Genomic DNA, 20654 nt, shown 5'->3' with positions numbered 1-20654 from the left:
GATGGTAGCCCACCAGGCTCCTCTGTCCATGGGCTTCTCCAGGCAAGAATACTGGAGTGGGTTTTCATTTCTTCCTCCAGGGGATCTTCCCAACCCAGGGATTGAACCCACGTCTGTCACGTCTCCTGCACTGGCAGGCAGATTCTTTACCACTAGCGCCACCAATCAGTCTAGTTAGTAGTTAACACTGACTAGTGAGTGAGTAGACAATAGTAGCATTATTAACTCATATAATCCAACTCCGGGAGGGAGATCCTCCTTTGCCCTTCATTTCGTTGTTGGGTTGTCCAGTCGTGTCTGACTCTTGGCGACCCCAAGGACTGCAGATGCCAGGTGTCCCTGTCCTTCACTATCTCCTGGAGTTGGCGTAAACTCACTTTACAGATAAGGAAACTGACACCCAGAGACCTCCAAGGTCACAGAACTGGTAAATCGCAGAATCAGAATTGGAAACCAGGGAAATCCCTGGCTTTCCATACTCTGACTGCTTTATCAGAAGCATGGAGCCTGGAGATCAAGCCCAGGAATGGAGGGTGGGTGGTCAGCTCTTCTGCTCTGCTTTGGATCTCTCTGCGTCTCTGTCTGGTCTCAGGCTCTGTTGGAGCCCTAGCTAGTGACTTCGGGGTGACTCCCGGGGAACTGTGACTTTTCGATCCTCCAGGGGAGGGGCCCCCAAAAGCAGGAGTCAGGAGAGAGCAAAGAGGGTGGCCCGAAGTGGCTGATCTGCCAGCCACCAACCCCCTCCCACACCCAGACGTGGGGCCCCGGGGAGCTGTCTTGGAGGAGGAGAGTAAAGCTTCGTGACTCAGAGACAGTGTGCCCCACCCTCCCTGCCGGAGGATGCCAGGGAGTGTCCTGTCCCGGGGAAAATGACTTGGGGTCCCCACCCCTTCCCCTCGCCTTCCCGGCAGACACCCCCAAGGCTGGGCGGAGGCGGCGTAGAAAAATGAAGACACTCGCCTGTCTGTGGCTCCTGGCCCCAGCTGGCCTCCGGGCTGCGCCTTCCCCAGGCTCCCACTCGGTCTGGCCGTGCCCACCCTACCAGGCGGGTTGGGAGGAATTGAAAGCCGGGCTTGACGGGTGAGGAAAAGAAACAGGCGGACAACCCACAACAACAACCCCAGCTCCAGGGATGCCCCGCTCCCTGCACCCACCCTGGGACCCCAGGAATGGCTGGCGGCCTGAAGCTAGAAGCGGCCACCTGGTGGTTCCCACCTCTGGCAGCCGCGCAGGTGTCTCGGGCCGAGGGTGAGGCCTGCATTCTTCCCTTGCTCTCAGCATCCCCACCCTCCCCGTGGTCCACCCTCCCCGAAGCAACAGCTTCCCGGCCCAGAAGTCCCCCGGCCTTGACTTGTGGCGGCTTGTTCCTCCTGTCTGGGTCTCTGCAGCTGCCCAACTGGGTCCTGCTGCCGCCTCCGCCCTCCCGGCCACCCTGCCTGGTCCCGCCACCAACCGCGTTGTCTTAAGGTGTCCAACCCGGCCTCTCCCACCGCACAGGGAATGAAGACCCAGTTCCTTCGCCCAGGGGCCCATGCACAGACAACACATGGTCTCATGTGCAGGCGGGTTCGCGTGAGTGCGGTGAAGCGGGAGCCAGGAAGCCGGCAGGTCCACCGGTTCTGCAGAAGGTGGCCTCTGAGCTGGACTCTGAAGGATGTGGGGGTAGAGGGGGGCTTGGAACAAGCAGTGACCGGAGGAAGGGCAGGCCGAGGTGGGGAAAGAGCTTCAGCAGGAGGCTTCGAGGCTGGGCCAGCTATCGGGGTGCGGCTAGAGCATCAGGTGTGCTAGGCTGGGAGGGTGGGCTTTGGTTGGGTGCAAGAGACCTCCCATGTCCCCACCTGGGAAGTTAGACCTCCTCTGGGCAGGGGGCTGCAGAAGGCTCAAGCGACTGGATCCGTGCTTTGGAAGGTGTCTGGTGGTGAGCAGGATGAAGGAGGTTGAGAACCTGGAGGCTGGGAGACGGGAGCGGTCCAGGCAGGAGAAGCTGAGGTCCCGAAGCGGGGCATTGCTTCGCGGCATTCATCATAGATTTCTTCAGTGCTTCCTCTATGTGAGGCATTGGTGTTTGCTTTTAATTTTTTTGAAGTTTTTTGGCAGTCGCTGGGACTTTGTTGCTGCGCGAGGGCTTCTTGGGGCTTTCTCATTGCAGGGTGCAGGCTTAGTTGCCCTGCAGCCTGTGGGATCTTGGGGGTGTCCCAGGTGGTGCGAGTGGTAAAGAACCTTCCTGCCAAGGGAGGAGACAAGAGACGTAGGTTCGATCCTTGGGTGGGGAAGATCCCCTGGAGGAGGGCATGGCAACCTACTCCAATATTTGTGCCTGGAGAATCCCCATGGGCAGGGGAGCCTGGTGGGCTTACAGTCCATGGGGTCGAAGCGATTCGGACACAACTGAAGCGACTTAACACACACACAAACATGTGGGATCTTAGTTCACTGACCAGGGATGGAACCCACGTCCCCTGCCCTGGAAGGTGGATTCTTAACCACCGGACCACCAGGAAGTCTCCTGGGGGCGTTGTTGGAGGCACTGTGCTGTGCTTAGTCGTTCAGTCGTGTCCGCCTCTTTGTGACGCCATGGACTGTAGCCCGCCAGGCTCCTCTGTCCATGGTGTTCTCCAGGCAAGAATACTGGAGTGGGTTGCCATGCCCTCCTCCAGGGGATCTTCCCGACCCAGGGATTGAGCCCAGGTCTCCTGCATTGCAGGTAGATTCTGTACCATCTGAGTCACCAGGAAAGCCCTTTGGAGGCACAGAGGATCCCAACAAATCCAGCCTGTGCTCTCAAGGAGCTGGCAATTCAGTGAGAGACCCAATCGTGTCAAACAGTGACGAGCTCTCCAAGAACAGAAAGAAGCGCAGCCCAGGGTAGGGGGCTGGGGCCTGGCTGCAGAGAAGTGGGTGCGTGAGCTCCGGACTGAACTCCTCCCCGCAGGGACCCTCCTCCCCAGCAGCCCCATCAGACCAGGCACGTGCCCGCTCCCCACTCTGTGTGGTGTGGCCCCAGGAGCCCCTTCCCTGCCACGGTACACCTGTGGCCCTCCCACCTCCCTGACCCCATTCTGCTTCCGCTCTGCCTACGGAAAGCAGTTCTCCCCAGACCTTGGCCTCCCAGCCCGTGTCCTGGGCGAAGCGCAGCAATGGTCTGAGCTGAACTTCAGTCCTCTTCTGGCCATGTGACCCTTTTCTTCAGGAAACCTCAGTGTTTGAAGGCCTTCCACTGATTGGATGAGGCCCACACAGGTTATGCAAAGTAATCTATTTTACTCAAAATCTACTAATTGAAAAGTAATCATATTGAATAAATACCTTCACAGCCTCTCAACTGGCATTTGACCCAACAACTGAGCCCTGTTAACCTCATCAAGTGGACATTTAAATTTTTTTTTTTCTGGGTGCACCGAGCAACATGCGAGATCTTCATTCCCTGACAAGGGGTCATACCTGGGACCACAGCAGTGAAAGCGCTGAGCCCACTGGACTGCCAGGGAAGTCCCAACATTGATTATTTAAAACATTTTAAAAAACTTATTAATTTTTGACTGTGCTGGGTGTTTGTTGTTGCTCAGAGTGAATCTCTACACTGGGTCTTAGTTGTGGCATGAGGGGTCTATTTTCCTGACCAGAGATTGAACCCAGGCCCCCTGCATTGCGAGCGCTGAGTCTTATCCACTGGGCCACCAAGGACTCCCAACAAGGCAGAATTTATTCTTCCTATTTATCAGGTGAGAAGGTTGACTCTCCAGGACCAAACCCATCCGTCCATCACCTTCTTGTTAATACTCGCAGTCTCCTTGTCCTCAGTCTCTTGTTTGCTGTGTAAAACTTCACACAGCATCTGATGGACTCTCAGGGGACCACGAGGCACTCATTGCCCTCATGCTCACTGGGCAGTCTCTCTTCCATGGAACTGCCTTCTCTCTCAGTAGCTTCCCAACCACCCCCGCATGCTGGAATTAAGATCCCGTCCTCTGTGGCACTGCACACAGACTTGGCTTTAAGAGCACAAACTGTGCCCTGTTCCACCCGTAGTTCTTCTCATGGCGTTGGGGACCTCATAGAGCTCCCTGGGCACCAGGCTGTTGAAGGCATAGATGATGAGCCTCTGGTTAACCCAGGGAGGGAGCCTGATCCAGACATCTTGTTCAGCATCTTGCCCTCCCGTAAAGAACGTACTGGGCAGCCCTGCTCTAGTCCATGTGATCCAGTCCATGTTCCCCGCATTCCTCCTTTATTCCTGGCACTGTGCTAGGCACCTGACAAGCATTTTGCCACTTCACCCTCACAGCAACCCTCTAGGGTGGGCAGGATGATCTCTGGTTGCCAGATGGAATTGTTAAGGCTGGAGGAGTGTCACGCTCATAAAATCACCTGGCTCTGGAAAATGACGGGACTAGGATTCAAACCCAGATCTGCAACTGACTCCAGAGACGGAGCACTCTGCCTGTCTGCAATGCCAAGGGGCCAAGCCACATCCCCAACAAAGGGACGAGGAAGACAGACCGCCTTCTTCAGGGACGCCCAGGTCTGGTGCAAGAAGTCAATGTGACTAGCTTCTTAGCAGAATAACTATCAAGGGTTCCAGGGACTCACATTTCGGGAAATTAGAGATGTGTGAGCTGGGCTTAGCTCACTGGGTTGGGGAAGGCAGGAAGGGGAGAAGAGAAAGAATATTCTGGGCATGGGGTGTGCTTGGGGGAGGAGCAGCTAGGCTAGAAATCTAGGCCAGGAACAGTTGTTTCCCACCCCTGAGCAGCTTATATTAAGACCCTGGAGTGGAGCCTGTAATCCAGGTGGGGTTTTCTGAGCAGGTCCCTAATATCACTTCCTCTGTCTCAGCTCAGCTCTGTAACCTGAGCTAGGAGCCCTCACCTGGAGGAAGCAGTCCCACCCCTGGAGCTGTTTCTAAAGAAACTGAGGGGGTGGGTGTGAGTGGCTGGTTCGGTGTGCGTGGACCTCATGCAATCAGTGGAAGGTCTTAAGAGAAGAGACTGAGGTTTCCCAAGGAAGAAGGAATTCTGCCTCAGGTCAACAACATAGAAATGCTGCCTGAAATTTCCAGCCTGCTGCCCTTCAGAATTCAGACTCAGGACAGCAACATCGACCTCCAACCTGTCCTACAGGTTTTGGACTTGCCAGTCCTCAAAATTGTGTTTTTAAGCCGATTCCTTAAAATCACCTTCTGAATATACATCCTATTGGTTCTGTTTCTCTGGAGAACTCTGACTGTACAATATTATAGACTGTGCAATTATACCCGTGTAATATACTGTGTACATTACACCCGTGAATATTATCTATTGTATTTATCATAAATAAAAGTGATACTTGTGAGCCTTTTGTGAGCACCCTGTGTGTGCCAGGCACCAGCCTCTTTCACAGGCAAGAGGCCCAAGTAACTTGCCCAAGGTCCAAAAGTGATAGCCTGGTTTGGATCCAGGTAGTTATACTGGACCCAGTGCCTACACAGGGTGCGCTTTTATCCCCCACATGGAACACGTGTGTAAAGGCATTTCAAAACAAGAGGCATGACGCAACGGACAAGTGATGTCATCTTAAAAGTGTTTACCACTGGGATGGGCAGGGGGCAGGGGGGTGGGGCGGGGTGAGCGGTCCAGCTGGAGGGTCCCGAAGGCCCAGCCCTGAGAAGAGCCACAAGGTGGCGCCAGGGCACGCAGGCCGCTCCAGGACGTGTGGTCCAGGGCAGGGAGACGGGAGTGAGCCAGGGGTCTCCAGGACCAGCCCTCCATAGGACTGGTGAGCCCGGGACCCCCTTCCTCAGGCCTCAGAGGGGTTTCACTGCAATCCAGGATCCCAGCCCCCGAGTCGAGGGGCTGGCCTCGGGGGTGCCCATCTGTTTGAGGTACAGTTCGGTGGTCACAGCCTCGGGACTGGGTCCAGCCCAGCCAGCTGGGCAGAAGGTCAGCAACCAGCTCCTTCCTGTGCTGCTGGGGCGGTGGGGCGCGGAGGGGCCCAGGCCCTCAGGTCACCACACAAAAGCTCCGGGTGATCCGCCTCCAGAAGTTGCGACCGCGGCTGCTGAGGGCCACCTCGGCCGCCTCCTGGAAGACGGCGTGGACGTTCTCCTGGAGCAGAGCCGAGCACTCGAGGTAGGCCACGGCGCCCACGGCCCGCGCCATCTCCTGGCCCTAGGAGGGAGCGCAACAGGGCTGCTGTCAGCTGGCCACCGCTGGGGGCCTCCCGTTCAGCCACACCCGCCCCCAACCAGGCCCCTTGGCCGTCCAAGGCGCGCTCCCCTCGGGTACCCACAACTCCGGCCCCCAGGCCTGACCAAGCACCCTGATGGCTTCATCGTTTACTGCCTCAGTTCTTGGCTGGGTCTCTGCCTCTCCAGGTACCAACTAATTAACTTCCCGGCCTGACCCAGGCGTGCCACAGAGAGGGGCCTGCAGACTAAAGAGCTAGGAGGAACCCCCGGCTGTGAAGTGGGGGGGCAGGACCATCTAATGTGCACTCCACTCACTCTCCATCCACACTGGAAACTTCCAAGCCTGGCAGTTCTTGACCATGGCTGCTTCCAAAACAACCCCCACCCTTGCTCCACATCCTGTGTGTGCTGAGAGGCTGGGCCGAAGTGGCATCAGCCCAGGGGTGCCCTCTCCTGCCCCCCACCCTGGGCTGCGTCTCCTACCCTGTGGTAGGTCACAGGTTCCAACCCGTTTTTCCGAAGCTTCTTCACCAGCGACTTGTCCTTGCGCAGGTCAGTCTTGCAGCCCACGACGACGATGGGCACCTCCTTGCAGAAGTGATTCACCTCTGGGTACCACTGTGGGGAGAGGGGTGGTGAGGGCGCTTGTGTGAGTGATCAGGGGAGCGGGCCGCTGTCCTGACCTCCAGGTAGACTCTGATGATGGTACTTTTAGCACAGCCAGCTTAGGGAGCACTCTTGGCGCTAGGGGTAATGCAGTGCCGATGCAGGAGACAGGGGTTCAATCCCTGGGTCAGGGAAGATCCCCTGAAGAAGGAAATGGCAACCCACTCCAGTATTCTTGCCTGGAAAATTCCATGGACAGAGGACCCTGGCGGGCTACAGTCCATGGGGCTGCAAAGAGTCAGACATGACCGAGCAACTGAGCAAGGGAACAACTCACTGGCTAAGTACCTAAGAAGAGAAGGGACTCTGGGCCAGGCTAAGACTTTACACATAATGAACACATGAACCCCCGAGTCTCCGTGAGGCAAGCTCTATCATCAGTCCCATTGCACAGACACACTTACTGAGGCGCAGAGAGGCTCTATAACTTGGGCTTGGTCACAAGACCAGAACTGTTAGAATTTGAATCCAGAGGTTAATGCCCAGAGCCCTGTCCCCACCTGCTCTGCAAGGTAAGGGGTCCCAGGACCATCTCCCCAATGTGGCAAAATTTATAAAGAAATAGGCTCTAAAACTAAAGCCGCTCACGAAATGCTTGCAGCAGCTGTTGGCCTGTCAGAGGGGGCACTCCTGTCCTGCCAGCTGCTCTCTGGAATGCGAGGCCTCATGGCTGGGTTATTTCAGTCTGGACTATAACCTGGGAGCCCGGAACCAGCAGCGCACGCCGGCTCAGTTTCAGGGAAAACTGGCATCAAACTGTCTGGCTTCTGGAGACATATGGGGTCTGTATGGGGTCCCAGGGACCCTCCCATCCACAAAACTGCCCTTGACAAGGGTCTTCTCTCTGACTCCACTTTGCTAAGTCCAACAGGGCATCTCATCACACCTCGTCCTAGCTAAGCCCTGGCATCAGCGATCACTCCATCCTCTGAAAGCTGGTCGGCACGGTGCCCCAGGGCCCCACACTCCTGGTTGTCCTCAGGTCTCCAGGTGACAGCTCCCCTCTGCCCCCCACCCCCAGTCCACAGCTCTTCCCCACCAGCAGCTCCTAAATGGATCTGCCCAGCCCTGCCCCCTCTTAGGAACACCGGGATGTCCAAGGGGCCTCCACGGCCCACCTCCCTGCCCTCAGCTTGCTCCTGCTCATCTTGGGAAATGGCAAGTCTACCTTCCAGGTGCTCTGAGCGAAATGTCTCTCTCCCACCCACGTCCAATCCATCTGTAAACCCTGGTGGTTCGGTTCTACCTTCCAGATTCGGTACCCACTCACCTCTCACCACCCCCTCTGCTGGTACCCTGGTCCCAGCTTGGTCCTTGGTGCCTAGAACAGTCCTGGCACATAGAGGTACCTTCCAAATGACTGCGTGGAGCAGACGAGTTCAAGTCCCAGGGTTACCACTTTAGTAGATGTATATCTTAGAGCAAGGACCCCAATCTGGGGACGATAGTATCTGCTCCATAAATTGTTTGTTTTTGTTTTTTTTTTACTTTTTGGTTATACTGTGGGGCATGCGGGAGCTAAGTTCCCTGACCAGGGATCCAACCTGCACCCTCTGCACTAGAAGTGCAGCGTGTTAATCACTAGACCACCAGGGAAGTTCCTCCATAACATTTCTAGGTTAGCTGAGTAAATATGTCAGTGCCCAGAACTGTACCTGGCCCTTATTAAGTCCTCAGTAAATGCTGCCATCAACGCTGTGGTTATTGTTACTACGGCTGTCACTGGTTGTGTTCTGATGGGCCCTGGAGACGCCCTTCACATACGCCTGGAGGCCCTGGCAGCGGGAGCTGCTGGCCGGAGCAGAGGAACTCCAGAGGCCACGTCCCCAACACCTGTGAGCAGCCTTGGGGACCTCTGCTGTGATCAGGGGATGTCCTGGGCGGCCACTGGGAGCCAGCGGTCACGCTACGGGAAGCTGACAGTTCCTGTGACCTCAGACAGGCCCGGACTGGGGAGAGGCAGGGTCATGGTAGAAAGGCCTCAGCATTCTGAGTCTGCGGTGTGGGCAGGCAGGAAGTACTGGACTGGGAGTCAGAGGTCTCGTCCAGACCCTGCCACCAGATCCCTGTGGGACCTTGGGTAAGCCGCTCTGGGCCTCCATTTCCCCACAGTTATGCCAAACACACTGGACCACACATCATCCAGGCCCTGAGAGGTTCTGAGAGTTGGTTGGGTCCAGGGCAGGGGCGGAGCAGAGTGGCCTGGCTACGGGCTACGGGGTTATGCCTCCCTGTCCATCCCTACCTCCACCCCGGTGCCACCTACCCGGTTAGAGATGTTGTCGAAGCTGTGTGGACTGGTGACGTCAAAGCAGAGGAGCAGGACGCTGGCATCAGGGTAGAACAGGGGCCGCAGGCGGTCATAGTCCACTTGCCCTGGTAGAGTGGGGGGCGGTCACTCCCTCCAGATCTCCTGCCCACTGTCAGTACGTCCCCAACATCAGAGAAGTCACCCCAACCAAGACCAGGGGGGAGGGTGTGAGCTGAGCGGGTGAACTAGACCAGGGCATAGTTCTGTGCCTCAGAGTCCAGCCCGTGAATGATCCCCTTGGGGCTATGTCCCCCTGGCCGGCCTATGGGATGTGCCAGCCCCAGCCTGGGTGAGACCACTTGCTGAGAGAGCCCTGTCCTGGCAGGAGTAGGGGGTTTCTGAGGCCCCCACTCAGAAACCTGCTTTGCCCTGGGCTTGGGGGAGCTGGGGGATGAGGAGAAAGAGGCAGGCGGGACCTGGGCCAAGATGTCACAGCCCAACAAGGTAAGGGGGCTGTTGGATTCCCTGAGTTTAGCTTTGAATTCTTTTTTTTTTTTGATCTGTGGGATCTTAGTTCCCTGACCAGGGATTGAACCCAGGCCTCCTGCAGTAGAAGACAGAGTTGTAACTGCTGGCCTGCCAGGGAAGTCTCCTAGCTTTGAGTTCTGATGTAGTTGACTTTGAACCTTCTTGTGGGCAAGGTCAGGAAGCTGGAGGTCAGAAGTCAAGGTCGAACAATCTTATAGGAGCTAAAGCCAGGGTGGAACGCTCAGGAGGCCAGAAACAGTCCGCCTCTCGAGAGCCAAGAGTTCCACCTCGTCTCCAGGACCCAGTGGGCTGCCCTGGGTCAGGGGAGCTACAGAGAGGAGGGTTCAGGCCGACACCCGTCCCCTGGAGACTGCTCGGCCTCCCTGGTTCAGAAGGAAGGGGGTGGGGCCCCTCGTCCCACCCTGCCCCTCCCCCAGCCCTGCACCCACCTGCCGTGTCCCAGATTTGGAGGTGGATGGGTTTGCCCTTCACCTGCAGATTCACGGCGAGCCGCTCAAACACTGTGGGGGTGTAGCTCTGAGGAAGAAGGAGTCAGGGGTGGTTAAGAGGGCAGCTTCTGAAGGGCAGTGGTCCGGGCAACCAGGCCAGAGCCCAGGAATGCCCGCGGCACAGCCCCTTTGGCAGTCGGCAGAGCGGGTGGTTTCTGGGAGGGAGCTGGCTGGTGGGGTTCAGACCCAGAGAGGCCACTTTGCAGCTGTGCACCCCCCCAAGGCACCGAACCTCCCTGGGCCCCTCTGAGACTGTAGCGTGGGTCTCCCAGAGGACCCACCACAGCGGGTTGCTGCAAGGATTCAATGTGGAGCTTCACATGGTGCCCCGAGCCCAGGGCCTGGTACAGACTAACATTCTACAGGTGCCAGGACTGCTATTTTTATCTTTGTCCTCGTCCAGACTGTCCCATTTCCGAGCCTTCCTTCCTGCTGTCTCCGCCTCCTAGAATGACATTAACCTATGTTTGTTCATTTACTCACTCACTCATTCATTCATTCACGAGCACCTTCTCCGGGTCTGATTCTGGACATTCAGGAGCAAGTAATAAAGACTCATTGCCTACCCTGGGGAGCTCCTAGCTTTTGGTCAGGGATGGGGGGGGGTCCCCTCTTTTGCCTCTCAACCTCTCATAATCCAACCAGGCTGCTCCTGTTTCTATCTCTCTTACCTGCCCTTCCTGGCCCCAGGGGGAGGTCACCCGGCCAGGGGCCCCTCCACCCCAGGCCCGCTAAGGCTGAGCTCGCCCCCTCTCTACAAAGGCCGGATGAGTAGGAGCAGGAGGGGCTTTTACAGAAGCGCAGGAACTAAGAGGGGGAGCTTGTACAGAGGGGGGCCGAGCAACAGGGGGGGAGGTTTTCACACCACAAGCCCTTTGCACCAAGCGGCACGCTGGACCCCCTGCCTTTTGGGTACCCACGTCTTGCCCCCTTGCTCAGGGCTGGGCAGTGGGGCCATAGCCCAGGGGACCCTGTTTTCGCCTCTTCCCATGCCAGCTGGGGCCCCCACCTGCCCGTGACTCAGGAGGACTTGGAGGCTGCCTGCCCGCTGGCCCTCTGAGTCAGGCCTGGCCGCTGGGAGGGGCAGTCCCTTAGCAGAGGGTCAGCGATGTCCTTCAAGGGCACTTGGGAAGCAGCGGTGGGGAGTGTGGGGAGAAAGGTGGGCCACAGAGCAGGCAACCAGGCGGGACGGAGAAGGCAAGGATGGCCCCGGGGTCGGCCTCCCTGGACTCTAGTCGCTGGCACTTCCTCCACTCACAGACTCGGGCTGCCCCCTCCTTCCCAGGCCCCCTCCTCGCCCCCTCCCCTCGGGCCTGGTGGGGGGCAGTGTGACATGGTGGCTATGAGCCACACAGCACGTAGGCTCTTGGTTCCCCAACCAGGGATCGAACCCACACCTCCTGCAATGGAAGAGCAGAGTCTTAACCACTGGACCACCGGGGAAGTCCAAGGAGCACGGGCTTTGGAATGAGATACGCTTGGCTTAGGACGGGCTCCGGCACTCACTGTGTGACCTTGGGCCAGCGCCCCCGCTGGTTAAAGGAGGCGAGTATCTGTGTGTGATAGTGAAGGCTGGCTGGCAGGCAAGGTCAAACGCCCACTGCTTAAGAAGCTGGGTGCCAGGGGCAGCATCCATCCCTCCAGGAGGTGCCCCTTCCCCACCCCCACCTCCTAGCCTGTCACCGAGGAGGTGCTGACATCTGTTGAGCTCCCAGCCTGGCTGCCCCCTGTGGCAGGACCCCTCCTGATCTGAGGTGCAGGGCAACCTGCCATGAAGTTCTCGGGAGACACACTTCAGGACTCTGCAAGTGTCCGTGGAGATAACACCGTCACCCACATTTTCGAGGGATCTGCTCTGCGAGGCTCTTTATGGGCACCATCTCTGATCCTGGTAAACTTGGAAAGTCGGTACTATCTCCATTTTCTCTTTTTTGGCCTCACTCGCCATGTGGGATCTTAGTTCCCTGACCAGGGATTGAACCTGCGTCTCCCACAGTGACAGCGTAGGGGTCTAACCACTGGACCAGCAGGGCAGTTCCCCTCACCCCATTTTCCTGTTGAAGACGCTGAGGCCCAGAGAGGGGAAGTGACCGGCCCACAGTAACACACTAGACAGATGGCTGAGGATGGGGCCAGGTCTCTCAGGCTCCAGGGGCCAGGCTAGACCCTCCTCACCTGTCTCTCCTGAGGTCACCCACTCTAGCCCCTGGCACCAGAGCTGAGCAGGAAAGCCCCGTTCATGGAGTGGGACTGGGTTCTCCCCTCTGGAATGTCATCCTGCAGACTCCATCGACACCTTCTGTCTTGTTCTTTGAACCCCCCAGGCAGGGTTACTCTCTGCCTGCAGGACCTATAAGGACCTAATCTTATCTGTCCTCCTGCAGAAAGACAGGGCTGGGCCCAGCTAGACCAGGGCAGATGACTCAGGCTTGGGTCTGACCTCACAGCACTCACAGACAGACAGATGGACCATTACAGCAGAGGAGACGCAGCTCCAGAGAGGAGACCCAGGAGTTTCTCCGGGGAAGCACACCCATGGGAGTCCCAGCTGGGGGCCAGGAAGAACTCGGCTGGCCCTGGAAGGTCAGCTGATGTGCCCGGCCCCGTTCCACCCTGACCTCTACTGTGGGGCCTCGAGGCTTCTGGTCCTGTGGTTGCGGTTGTTGCCCCAAGTGTCAGGGGCCGGTGCCCAAGCAGGAATCCCCCTGCCTCGGGAGCTTTCTCTCTACTCTCTAGCCCTGAACGTGAGGTCGGACCACAGCCAGACAAGGCTCACTGAGGCCCTCCAGACCCCTAAGGCCCTCCAGATCCCAGCCTGCTCTTCCCCGCAGGCAGGAGGCCTGGCATACGGGACCCCAAGTCTCCTAGCTGCTGGCTCCCTGGGCTTGGAGGGCTGTCAGGAGGAGGCGTCCAGGGCCAGGACAGGAGGAGGCTGGTCACGCAAAGCTCTGGGGGGCTGCGGAGGATGTCCTGGTCACGGCCAGGAAGACCTGGGTTCCAGGCCGGGGCTCTCATAGGCGGGCCCTGTGCCCCGAGGCCAGACTCCTCTCCTGCCGCTGTCTTTCCAGCTTTAAACTGAAGGCCTTTTCCGCTCTCAGACCTTGTGCTTCTTTAAATGAAGCATCTCTCTTGTGCCTGGAGGCAGACGGGTCCCTGGGAATGAGGGTCCCCAAACGGGAGGACCGGTGGCAGGGCAGCCCCCTGGTGACAATCATGTGCTCCCTTTCCCTAACACACACTTCGTTCACATCAACTGGGAATGCCTATTTCCACACTGCAGCCTCTGCAGTTGGGATGGGTCTCACCCTTGAGGATGTCTCAGAGCCCAGGACTGTGGCGATGAGGTACTCCCACCCCCTGCCCCCATCCAGGCCCCTCTCCCAGGCCCCTTTCCCAGGCCTCAGGTCGCCCAGATTCTCCGTGGAGCTCCCCGCAACGCTGCCATAATTGCTGGGTTTGGGTTCTCACAAGGAGCATCTGGGGGCCCGGAAACACATCCCTCCCCCCAACTAAAAAAAAAAAAATGTGACTGGCCAAAGGACATGACGTCAGCTCCCAAAACCACAAAGCAAGAGTTGGCTTGATGCTGCCACAGTGGAAAGAAAGGCTGACTCCGTTAGCAGGCCGGGCCTCGCCAGCCTCCCCCATCCAACTCCCACCGCCACTGCGGGTCGAGGGTGCAGGGATCTAGGGGAGGGGGCGGTGCTGCTGCAAGGGGACCCACGGACTCCAGGGGAACTGGGCTGAGGGGGTGCACACTGGGTGGGTCTCACCCTGCCCTGGGGCCGGCAAGTCCGCCTAGACAGGCGGTGGGCATGCTGGGGAGGGAAAGACAGTCCACGTGCCCAGGCATCGACATGCCAGGTACCACCCGGGGCCGTGTCTTAGCCTTGCCTTAATGCTACCTCACCACCACCCTCGGGTGTCTCCACCCAGGGAGGTCGCATGAGGGATCGGAGGCTCACAGAGGCTGAGCAAGGCACGGTGGGCCCCAGCTGGGGGAGACCGAGATGCCAACCCAGCTGTCTGACGAGGTTGCTGTGTTCTCACCCTCTAAGGCTGAGCCCACGGGACAGCCATCGTAGGGGCAAGAGCTGGGTGCAGACGCGATGTCTCCCAAGAAGAACGCTTGCCACTTTTCAGTGGGTCCTTCCTGCTGCAGCTCAGCCCCTGACCTGTGTGAACTCACTCATCGCTGCGACCCTGCGAGCTGGGCACCATTGCTATTCCTATTTTGCAGGCACAGAGAGAGTAAGGGGCCTGCCGGAGGGCGCCCAGCTGTAAGTCCCAAAGCCAGGATTTGAAGCCAGGCGATCTAGCTCCCCCGAGAGTGGTCAGATCCTCTTAGCCAAGCGGTGCCACCGAGGGCTCTCTTAGGACCCGCAACGTCCCCAGGACGCCCAAGTCCGTCCCCAGACACCTCCCCCGGGTAGGTGCCGTTCTTGGCACTTTACAGACGATGCCACTGAGTCCTTCACTCCCGGGGGCACGGTGAGAGCTGCCTTGGACCCCAGGCTCTGCCGGGAGGCAGGACGGGTGCCCGTCCCTCCCTCCTCGGGGGGCAGGAGGCGCCCGGGGGCCACACTCACCTCGGGGAAGGCCCCCTCCGCGAAGACCATCAGCAGCGACGTCTTCCCGCAGCCGCCGTCGCCCACGAGGACCACTTTGACCGACCGCGCGCCGCCCGGCGCCTCCTCGCCCGGGGCCTGGGCAGCCTTCATCGCGGGGCGCGGAGGGACGGAGGGAGGGAGGCAGGGCCGGGGCGAGCGGAGCGGCGGCCGCGGGGCCGGCGGGGCAGGAATGTGGAAGGGGCGGGGCGGCGGGAGGAAGTGCGGGCGGCGGGCGGCCCAGGTGAGGGGCCGGCCGGGCGCATTCCGCGGCCCTGCCCCTCCCGTCCCACGGCCCACGGCCCAGGACCCAGGAGGCCCGAGACAAACTCTTCTTGAACCCCTGCTCTGTGGGGCCCTCAGGCTGCAGGAAGTGGAGGACCCAGATCTGGCCTAGGTCCCTCAGGAGCGCACCCCGGTCTGATGCAGAGAAGGCTCGTAGTTGGACAGTGACCGGGTGGACGGGGACAGACGAGGCTTCTGGCCCACTTGTTGCCGAGCGGGGCGGGGGGCGGGGGGGGGGTCAGCCCTGCTGGCCCACCAACTTGGTGGGGGGCAGGGACGGGGTCCTTAGTGCCTGGTCTCTGCAGGGCACGGAGCAGGAACTGGTGACTTTTGGTGGATGAATGAATGAGTGAATGAATAAATATGCATCCCCTCCCCACCATCTCGCTGGAGACAGAACACCCCACAGCCCTCCTGCAGGTGTTCCAGGGCAGGTGGGAAGGGGGTGACCGGGGCAGCCAGCTGGACCTCCCCTCCCGCAGCCAGTACCAAGACTTCTCATTAGCAGTGGATCTCCCCTCTGCCTAGGACATGGCCTGGGGAAAGCGATGGAACCTTCCATCTGTAAAGTGCTCAGAGCAGGGTCTGATACCTGGTCGGTGATGTCATGTGTGACTCTTGTTATGTAACCAACACTGATGACCAATTGTGCTCAAGGGCCTGGGGACTCTGAACTGTAGAAGTTCAAGTCTCTCACAGGGACTTCGCTGGTGGTTCAGTGATTGAGAATCCGCCTTCCAATGCTAGGGATGTGAGTTCAATCCCTGGGTGGGGAACTTAAGATCCCACGTGTGGGGTGACTAAGCCCCTCGAGCCACAACGAAAGACCCTGCATGCTGCAACTAGGACCTGATGCAGACAAATAAATAAATTAAAAACAACAAAAAAAAGTCCCTCATAGCCTAGAATGGGAGATAAGCGGGACGTATCAGTGTGATGAGAGCTCCAGCGATGGCTGGCACAGGCAGTGGACGGGAGTCAGGAAGAAGGGCCCCGCACTCAGGCTGGGGGTGGTTAGAGAGAGGGGCCAGAGTCTGGAGGAAAAAGTGAAACACAGTTAGATGGGGGAAGAGAAGAGGGTTCCAAATGGAGGGAACAGCGTGTATAAGGTACAGAGGTGTGTGTGTTGGGGGGTGGTTCGCAGTGGAGAGGGGTGCTGTCTTCCCCTATGGTGATGGGTGAGGTTGGATTAGGGAGCTGGTCCTGGGGGTGAATTTGAGGGTTAAATGGGGCCTGGATAGTGGAGCACTTTGGGCACCAGGAATTAATACAGAATTGAACTGGAAACTCACTGTCACCTGACCTCCTACTCCAGTTGTGTCTGCTTAGTCACTCAGTTGTGTCCAACTCTTTGTGAACCCGTGGACTGTGGCCCGCCAGGCTCCTCTGTCCATGGAATTTTTCAGTCAAGCATACTGGAGTGGGTTGCCATTTTCCTCCTCCGGGGGATCCTTCTGACCCAGAAATCCAACCTGTGTCGTCTTCTGGATCGGCAGGTAGATTCTTTACCACTAGCGACATCTGGGAAGGCCTCCTTCTCCTGTTAGCAGCCAGAATTGAAATATGTATTTCTAAAATGAGCACAAGGACCTCCCCAGATCATGGACTGTTTTCACTGAAGCTCAGAGAAACAGGGCAGGAGTCTTGGGGTTTTTCACCTTCCCCCACACAGGTCATGACATCATTCCTCACACAGTTCCAAGCCAAGAGGTGAAAAACCACTCTCAGCCCCCTTAAACCTCACAGTGGCCCAAAGAGGCAGCTCGGGCAAGAGTCACCGCCCCTCTGCTGAGCGGCAGAGGCAAGGGGCTGACTCCTGTTCCAGGCTCACCCAGGGCCGTGGTCAGTAGGCCGAATGAAGCCTCACCTGGATGGAGGGAGCACCCCAAGACATCCCCTTCCTCCCCGAAACTGCCAAAGGGCTGGGCAGTGACCTGGCACCGGACTGGGTGTGTAGCCACTGATCAGGGCTCCCCGCCCCAAGGAGTGGTGGGGAGGAACCCCACCCCCAACAATCAGCTGTCGGCCTCGTCATCCCCTAGGCTTCCCTGAGGACTGCTGTCATCAGGCATTGGGTGGCAAGGCTGGGAGGCAGGTGGGGCAAGACTAGGGGTGGAGGGAGCTGAGAGTCAGGCAGAGGTGTTTGGCCTTGGTTGCTACGGGGATAATCACTCTAATGACACTCTTGATGTGTGTCATGCTTTAGAGTTTCACTGAACATTTCCTAATAGTAACAGCGCCCATCAATGGACTGCCAGCCGTGTGGAGGCTCTTCTGCCCCCTAGCAGCTGGGGAGTGTTAGCCCCATTTTACAGATGGGGCACTTGAGGCCCAGAGAGGTTTAAGCTCTTGTCTAAGGTCCATAGCCAGCACGAGGCAGAGCTCGAATTGGAAGCCGGTTCTGACTGCAGAGCTGAGCTTTCTCTCTCCCAACATCACACCTCATATGCGTTATTTCCTCTGGTGCTCAGACTGTGAGCTGGGCAGAGTGAGGAATCGGATTCCCCCATTCTACAGATCTGGGAACTGAGGCTCAGAGAAAGGCAGTGGCTTGTGTCAGGCTAGCATAATCCTGAGCCAGGATTTCAACCCACATCCCCTGATGTTAAACCCAGCCTCACTCTCACTCTATGCTCCTGCTTCTGCCAGACGGAGATTTAGTCACTGGCCAGAGAATCTGCCCCGCTGCCAGGGAATTTCCCCAAATCTCAGACAATGCCGGGCCCAGGATGGTGCTGTTTTGTTGAGGTTTGTTTTGGATGAAGAGGTGGCCCGGGTCACAGTCGGCCTGACCAGGGTACTGTTCGCTGTTTTATGGTTTTCTGTGGCTGCTGTTCACCACCAGCTTGTGGGTGACTCAGCCCTTTGAGACCCCAGGAGTCCCAGGCCCAGAGTCCTCCAGTACCCCGCTCAGCGGGTCACTGACCTGCAGACCCCAGGTCCTTGGCCTGAGGCGGAAGTCCTTCCTTCAAATGCAATAGCCAGGCAGGCTCTCCCAGCCCCCTGCCGAGCCTTGAGCGCCCCAATGGCAGGGACCGAGGCCCACCCACCTCTGTCCCCTAGATGGGAGTCCTGCCCCAGACTGGAGCTTAGCCGTGGCTCAGGATGTTATGTCCAGTTGACTGGCTGGACAAACGGAAAAGGAAGGCAGGTGAAGGAGTGAGGGAGAGAGAAACAAAGGAAGATGGGGTGGCTCAAAAGAATAAACAAACTGAAGAAATAAAGAAAGGACCAACAGTTGCTTGGCTGAATGAATTCAGAATGTGACCTGAGCGCGGGGTCAGCAGACAGGTGACTACCCTCCGGCCCCCATCTGCTCCAAGCCCCCCTCCCCCGGCCCTGGCCCATCTGCCCCATTTTTGACGGTCCGCCCCCATCCTCCGTGAGGCCGGAACTCCCTGCTGTCCGGGCCAAGTCTCTGCTGCCCCCGTGTGGCCACTCTGCTCCCTGCACCGTCATTACGCAGGGCTGCGGCCTCTGTTCGGTGTTCCTGGCTTGCGCTGTGGGGCGTTCATGGAGGGGGATGGAGGCACCTGGAGTGGGTGCCAGAGGGGGTGGAACTTCAGAGGCCTGGTCCTGCGTCCTGCCCTTTGGGATGTCTTGGCAGGGGACACAGACACTTTGCTCTTCAAACCTCCCAATGTCCCCCGCCTCCACTCCTTTTCATCCCAAACACCAGTTCCCAGAGCTCCAGAACCCCTCCACCCAAAGCCTTGGCTTCACATTTCCTGAGCACCCACTGTGTGCCAGACGCTTGACATGTGGCATTTCATTCTATCCTAAGAGCTTCCTATGTGGCTCAGCTGGTAAAGAATCCTCCTGCAATGCAGGAGACCTGGATTCGATCCCTGGGTTGGGAAGATCCCCTGGAGAAGGGAAAGGCTACCCACTCCAGTATTCTGGCCTGGAGAATTCCATGGACTGTATAGTATAGTCCATGGGGTCGCAAAGAGTTGGACATGCCTGAGCGATTTTCTATCCTATGGAGTGTGTTTAATTCCTATCCTCCTTTGACGAATGAGCAGACTGAGGCCCACAGGGGACAGATAATTTGCTCAAGATCCCACAACTGGTACGTGGGGGTGCGGGTGCCTTCAGAGACCTTCTTGATCAATATGCCCATTCTTCAGATGGGGAAATTGAGGCTCTTGAGAGGAAGGAATCTGTCTCACAAACAAGCAAGCAGCAGACTCAGTCTGTGGCACGTGGAACCCAGAAAGGCTTCTTGTCCCGTTTCCTTCTGTCTGGCCTCCCCAGACCCACGCAATTCTGGTCGCCATTTAACTGGAGCTCAGGGCTGGAGGCGAGGCCTCTCGTCCCTGCTTTGCTTTTACTGACCCCTCTGGCTGGGACGGGAAGGTTGATAGTGGGGTGGGGCGGGGTGGAGAGTGAGGCAGGCCTGTGGCCCAGCCCGAGTGTCCATCTGGCTTTTTGGTCTGTCCCTAAGGGGTCTGCAGGCGTAGGCGACAAGGCGGGAGAGAGGAAGGGAGAGTCTGAGCTGCTGTCACCCGTGGCTGCTGCTGCGGCTCCTCCCGCCCCTCCCACTGCAGGCCTGGCCCCCCACTGCCGCTGTCAGGACGGCGACCCCCACACCCGGCCTCTTGGGTGGGGCTCGGCCTGTTCCTGAGGGCTCCCAGACAGAGGGGCCTGGGACCCTTGAGGCCTGGGGCTGGAGGAGCAGGGGAAAGTGGGATGGAAGGGGAGGAAGGGGCGGGAAGAGGTGGGAGACCGTGGTTTGGGCCCTGCTGAATGACCCTAAAACCTAAAAGCAGCGGGGCTGCTCCTCACGACTTCCCAAAGCCGCTTAGAGTGCCATCCTCCTCCGGTCTCCCTCCCTCTGCCCCGCTCCCACCCAGGACCTCACTGCCAGCAGGTCAAGGACGGTCAGACTCACCCTGGACGTGAAGCCTCCCCAGCTCAGCCCCACCTGGCCTTTCCAGCCCCAGCTAGCTGTCTGGCTTCCCAGACACCTGTGCAGGTGGTTTCCCTGCCTTGAGCTCTCTCCCTCCACCACGTGCTCAGTCCGTCCCACTCTGCTGTCTCCTCCAGGAAGTCTTCCCTGATTCCTCTCTTTCTGGGCTCCTGCAGAGCCTGATTCACTGGTTACCACTGTCTACTGGGTGTGGGGGAGCGGGGGGCAGGAATTCTACAGAAGCTCTTCACTTGGGCCCTGAGGTGGGCAGGCCTCCTGGGAACCCTCCCCCGTGCTCCCCTTCTGCCCCCTGGCCCAGATTCTCCTTCTCCCATGCTTGCTGTGATCTTCCAGGACAGGAGAGGGGAAAACCAGAGCAACCTGGGATCCGGAGGGGCATCTCTGCTGCCCCTCAGACCCGCCCTCGAGAAGCTGGGGAAGGAGGCAGTGTGGTCTAGTTAGTTGAGTCATAAGCTCAAGAGCCACAGAGCTTGAGCTCAAACCCCAGCTCTGAGATGCTCTGGCTGTGTGACCTTGGGCTAGTTACCTAACCTCTCTGAGTTTCAGTTTCCACATTTGCAAAAAAAAAAAAAAGAGGCCCACAACAGTACCTGCCTCTTAAGTCTGCAGGGTTGCAGGCCAGGCACCAGCTCTCACTGAACGCACATGGCCTATCTCCCCTCCAAGCCTCTCCCCCGGTTCCCTTCTCCCCATTCTCCCTGAGTTTGCT

General features: G+C 58.3%; 1 protein-coding gene across 1 annotated transcript; it reads right to left on the bottom strand.

Moving 5' to 3' along the window:
• Positions 1 to 5545: 5545 nt before the first annotated feature.
• Positions 5546 to 15024, bottom strand: RHOD (ras homolog family member D). Its single transcript, XM_043452348.1, has 5 exons — positions 14710 to 15024; positions 10061 to 10148; positions 9099 to 9208; positions 6650 to 6784; positions 5546 to 6146 (listed from the first exon to the last, which is right to left on the bottom strand). The coding sequence occupies exons 1-5, from the start codon at positions 14839 to 14841 to the stop codon at positions 5979 to 5981; spliced, it is 633 nt and encodes a 210-aa protein (XP_043308283.1). The 5' UTR covers positions 14842 to 15024; the 3' UTR covers positions 5546 to 5978.
• Between the last annotated feature and the right edge of the window lie 5630 nt (positions 15025 to 20654).

Source organism: Cervus canadensis, chromosome 29 (assembly GCF_019320065.1).
Source record: "Cervus canadensis isolate Bull #8, Minnesota chromosome 29, ASM1932006v1, whole genome shotgun sequence".
Classification (NCBI taxonomy): Eukaryota; Metazoa; Chordata; class Mammalia; order Artiodactyla; family Cervidae; genus Cervus; species Cervus canadensis.
This window is presented reverse-complemented; position numbering and strand designations above follow the sequence as displayed.